Below are 5,569 nucleotides of genomic sequence, written 5' to 3' on the forward strand. Positions count from 1 at the left end.
TTTTCTGAAGTTAGGAATGTGTGAAGATTTTTTTTCAACAAATACCGATCGACACAGAACCAACAGAATGAGCACCTAAAACAAGCAAAAAAAACCTAAGAATTATTCATCTTACCTCTGATTTCTGATTCTTATCGCTTTAGCACCACAGATCCATACTAAAGCAGTAAGAAATAATTTCTTGTGGTATTTTTCTCATGATGGAAGACATATAAAAAGAAAATTAAGTTAAAAACGGCATTTCTGAGTATTTGTTTAATCAAATCTTTGTGAATTAGAAAAAAATACAATTTAGAAAAAAGAGACATGACATTGAAAATACGCTGGGTGTCCCTTTCTGTAGACGACTCTATCCATATATGTCTTCGTTTGTCTGGAAATGTCTGGAAATCTCCAATTTTGTTGCACTGCTAATGTTTGCACCAATGACACAACTTATAGGAAAAATTTCTTATAAACTACTGTTGTTTTGCAGAGACTACATCCTAGAAAATGACAGGTTTTTTTATTTGATTAAAAAAGTACATAATTATTAGTAAAAGACTATAGGAACGCTAATAAAATAGCTCAAAATGTGATTGGAGGGGGTTTTAAAACATTTCGGTGTCAGAAATGTGCACAATTCCTTAGCAATGCTTAGAGAAAAGAGAGCAAAACCCATTTTTTCATCTCTGCCAAAACCACAAAATGCAGCTTTTATTCAAATACTGTGATTCAAATACTTAAAATTAAACAAAAACACAGTTTTTGTATATATTAGGCAGGTGGAATCTTGATAAAAGTTGTATTGTGGCAGATATGAACAGAATTCAACATCTTTTTAAAAATGTATTTCCAGTTATATGAAAAAAAAATCTTGTATGCTTTTGGTTTTAAGTGAATGCCAAATTCAGGTTGTTTTGGAGTCAAAATGGTTTGATGCGTTTTTGCATCAGTAGGGGTCAAGAGGTTAATTCCATGTCCTAGTGCGTCCTGCACAACACCACATGGAGGCGTTTGCATTTATAACTTTTGCATTGTATTTTTCTTGCATGTAGGTAATTAGCTGAAGTTTTTATCCAAAATCTTACTCTTCAAATATAGCTATAGCTCTTGCTAAGGAGCACAAAGACTGCAAAAACTGGGATTTTAACCCCCAACCATCTGATCTGTCAATAAGCTCATGTATTCAGCGCCTAAACCGTTCCATAGGAAACCATTTGCTTAAAAAGTATTGTGAATGGAATTGCATTATTAGATTGGCTGGACAATCTGGACAATATCAGTGATTTTCTTTAGTTTAATAAAAAAATTGATTTATTTATTTATGAAATGAAGCAACAAAAATGTAAAGCAGTTAACGACAACCTCTGATTATCTCACATACAACTCTTGCAGTAAAGCACTTTTTTTATTTAAAAAAAGTCTAAACAATTGAAAAAATAAAAATTATTTTTGCAACCTCCTGATCAGCTAAAATTAAAAACAAAGTTGGTTCTCCTGTTTAAAGAAGTGATGTAAAATCCAATTTTTCCTTGTTTTTGAGCATCTTAAACTCATGTGTCAATCTCTTGTAACTCAAAGACATCCACTCTTCGCAAATTCACAAGGAAAAGGCGCTCTTTTATTCTAAAATTGAATCAACTGTATAATTAATGAGCCTGTTTTTTTATGTAAAACTGCTTTGCTTCAATTTAAAGCCGGATGCTCTTATTCTGGAGTCAGACTGCAGCTTATGTTACATTTTTCTCATCCTCTTTTCTTGCGGTTGCACTAATTATCTTCCCGCTTCATCTTCTTGACATTTCCTTTTAAGCTAAGACCAAAGGAAGTGGGTACGCTGGGTTTTCGATACTCACTTTCCAGATAAAATCAAAATACTTTTAACTTTTAATGCAAGGCTTCTTCCACTTTTTTGGCTTCAAATGTGTCAAACCTGAATGATAACACACACCAGGCATCTGTGGTAAAATATTTTTATAGAGCATTAATTCATATCTGAAACAAAGCATCCAAGCAGAATACCTCTGATATGTACAGATCTCCATTCACCATGTGGGTTTTCTGTGTGCCGCATGAACACAAGTAGCATTTCAGTTCATGAAAAGTTTTAAATATGGGTCTTAATAATTCTTTTTGAAATGTCTTTCAATAGAAAAGCTGGTGTTGTGACCCTCATTAGTCCATTAATGGAGATAAATTCTTCTCTGTTCTCTCTTGTAGCATAAATTCCATTAATTTAATCTTCTATAAATATGTTCAATCCTATCTGCTGCGGCGCCTCATGCTCTGAGCCCCCCGACAGTCCAAATTCTCTCTATATCTAATAATTGCTTTTTATCTGTGAGTCGTGTTGTGGACTGAAATTCTGCTTTTGTTTGACCTCAGCATTTTTTTTTTGTTTTCCCTGCACCAGTGTAAAATCAGTAAGTGCTGAAGAAGCATTTAAAACAACAGCAACATGTGTGGTCCAGCCAAGCCGCTTTCAGCAGCTCCGGCAGAGGCAGATGAATCACAATCGTTGTGGCTCTCTCCCCGCCGGCAGCTTCGTGTTCTGTTTTCATCCTCCAGTATTTTTGTCTGTCCAGCAAATCTCCATCATCGAGTGTTTGCCGTATTCCTAAAGAACGGTGAAAAAAAGTGCATGAAAGGTCCTCAGGTGGCGGTGCTCAGAGAAACCAGAAGCACTTCTTCCGGTTCTTCTTGGAGGGGACTGGGGGTTGTACAGTTTGTGGGGACTCTTGATGGTGAGGCGTTGAGGGCGGGGGAGTGGCGGTCTGCGGTGAACCCTCTGGAGGGTCCCCCACCTTCCACGTACGCACCACCTGGCCCTCCTGCAGACGAAAGTCGTGCTCAACACTGCAGAGAGAAAGATGGAGAAGGAAAGTTTAAGCTAACTAATTTAGCAAAAATTTGTCATTTAAATACCCAATAAACCCTGCAGATCGTGACATCCATCCATTTTCTAAACCCTTGTGGGGTCACGGGGCAGCTTGTGACTAACCTGACTACTGTTGGGAGAAGGCGAGGTACTCGTGCACAGGTCGCCAGCCGGTCACAGGTGTCTACATTAAACCTTTAATTTGACAAGAAATGCAGACAAAAAATGTAATTTAAAAATCTAAAATTATTTTTCCCCTACTCCTCTAATTGTAGGGGGATTTGGAGGGGTAGGGGTGTCCAAAATAGTTTTTTTAAGGACTAACCCTCGCAGCGGAGGGAAGCAGAGCCTTCCGCTGCCAGAGTTTTCTGTGTTGTGATGTTCCGCGGAGAAGAAGCGTTTTTCTTCACATGTTCTGAAGCACAGAAGTTTACATTTAAATGTACGTAATGACATTTTTAAAGTTATAAAACCAATGTTTTTGTGTATTTTCAAGCGCTAGCTAGCAGCTTTGCGCTAGCGTAGCTGCTTGGTGGCTATTGATGATGTCATCAAGGGATAGTGTCATTCAAAGTTGAACACAATGCGAATTCTTTCTCTACTCACTATATAGTGTGTTTGTCATTTTGTAGCGCTGTCTGAATCTAAAATTCCAAAATCGAGTGATCCAGAGATATCCCAGAAGTCTTTGCGAAAAACCACTGTTCTTTTATTCTCACTAGATTGGCAAATATAAACCACAGTGCAAACAATTTTTGCAAAAAAAAGCTTAATTGTAATTTCTAACAAACATTTTCATCGTCAGAACACAGTGAATTCATAAATAAACATGGTAAAATGTTCAAATTGATTATATTTTCACTTCATAAAATTGGTGCCGTCATATCAGCCGTTTGAAAAAAAAAGAAAGTAGTGAGCATGATGTCCAAATTACTTTTAAAGTCCACGGCACTATATAGTTTTTTTAGTAGTTAAGGATTAGAGTGGGAATTCAGACATATACACTATTTTTCCATATCGTTCCGTTTGGAGGGCTAAATGTAGGGGTAGGGAAAGAATTCAAATTCAGCTTAGAAAAAAGACTTTTTAAAAAAATTTTAACTTGCGTTTTTTTGTTGTTGTTAAAACAATAAAACAACAGAAACTGTTTTGTTTGCACTTTATTCTCCAAACCCAAGGGAAAAGGGAAATCCTTGACTTAAGTACTTCTGATCCCTGAAAACAAGAAGCTGTAAAAAATTCAAGACATGTAAACACTGGAATAATTATTTCTGAACTGCAAAAAAATGGAGGCCAAAGTGGGGCGAGTACATTGATCAGAGTCAAGTCCGAGTATAATCCAAAAATGACAAAGTTAAGCTTAAAGCACCACCCTTAACCAGGTCAAGTTTGTGTTGAGTAGAAAATAAAGCAATAATTGACACTAGGTGATGAATATTTGTTTAGTTTGGGTGTAAATTAAGAGTTTTTAATCAATCCCCTTGTTTATTTTGGTGCTTGTGTTCCATAAATTGATAAAATAGATGTTGTAAAACCCCTCACTAGACACGTTTCTCAGACAGAAATGAATATTTTCACACGTTTCTCTCTTGTTTGAATCGTCAAAGTTCAAAATTTTGTAGAAAAATCATTCTTGTTTGAAAGAAAGGAACCAAATATTTTGTAATGAGGCAGAAAAGATGTGAAAAATCCTGATCAAATTCTGGTATTTTAAGATGAAAAAAACACCAATTAGACCATGTGTAATGGTCAATGTGTAAATTGATGTGAAGCATAAACAAACAACATATGAGTAAAAGAATACAACACAATGTATGGAGAAAGAGAACGGAAGCCAAACTCTTCACAGCAAAGTTTTTCAAACAGGAGCTTTAGCGAACAGAACAGAGAAATCATACCTGGTTACTGGGCACCTCTGTTATGTATTCAGTGCATTATGCCGTCAATGACATTTTCCTTGTGTTTTCTCATGCTGCTTAGTTACCTTAAGCCTCTGCAGCTACAGCAGCAGCAGTAAAATCTCCATTTGGTGAAAGCAGCAGATGAATTTAGAAGAGAACAGAAATCAGATGCTGTTGTTGTTTCCCAGCTAATAGGGGGGCTGCCATGGCCAGAACAGTCTTTGGCTAAACAGACCCAAACCTAAAAAGCCTAACAGCATGCTCTCACGGCGTTGCATTTTGCATAAATAGCCCCCCAGTTTGACACATTTTCCCTTCCATTTATATTCCCTCTCCCCCTTATTTTCCATATCTTCATCTGGGGGTCTCAGAGGTCCGCTGGAGCCATTTCAGCTGTCATCCCACTCTGGACAGGTTGCCAGTCCATCACAGAAGAACACTATTTATATTCATTTTAATCTTTTGGGGTGTCGAATTACACCATTTTTGAAATGTTTAGGGTGACCATAAAAGTACAGTGTGTTTGTGTCATTCTGTCTGTGATTTAGGGAGTGTCACCGCCCTGTTTTAGGAGTCAAATGTGCAAAATAAAACTAACTGTAATTCGAAAAAAACCACAAAAATGTGTAACTTAAAAAAAACTTTAAAGTTTGATGAATTTTAATTCAGTTTGATTCAAAACACATATTTCTTTAGGAAGAGATCATGATTTTTTTTTTATAAAAGACTTAAATATTTTTTTGGAATATTACTTTCTTACAGCAGGAATGTAAATCTTTTAGAAAAAAAAAAATCTTTCTTGGATACA

At 36.3% G+C, this 5,569-nt stretch overlaps 1 protein-coding gene across 7 annotated transcripts in view; it reads right to left on the bottom strand.

The window, feature by feature from the left end:
- Positions 1-1,939: 1,939 nt before the first annotated feature.
- LOC112163224 (mucin-17) overlaps positions 1,940-5,569 on the bottom strand; it is a 76,602-nt gene continuing 72,972 nt past the window's right edge. For all 7 annotated transcript variants that reach the window (XM_024299514.2, XM_024299515.2, XM_024299517.2 and 4 more), the window contains exon 4: positions 1,940-2,838. In XM_024299514.2, coding sequence (XP_024155282.1) covers positions 2,649-2,838 — 190 coding nt within the window. In that variant the 3' untranslated portion in view covers positions 1,940-2,648. The remainder of the gene's footprint in view (positions 2,839-5,569) is intronic.

This window comes from Oryzias melastigma, linkage group LG12 (assembly GCF_002922805.2).
Source record: "Oryzias melastigma strain HK-1 linkage group LG12, ASM292280v2, whole genome shotgun sequence".
NCBI classification, from domain to species: Eukaryota; Metazoa; Chordata; class Actinopteri; order Beloniformes; family Adrianichthyidae; genus Oryzias; species Oryzias melastigma.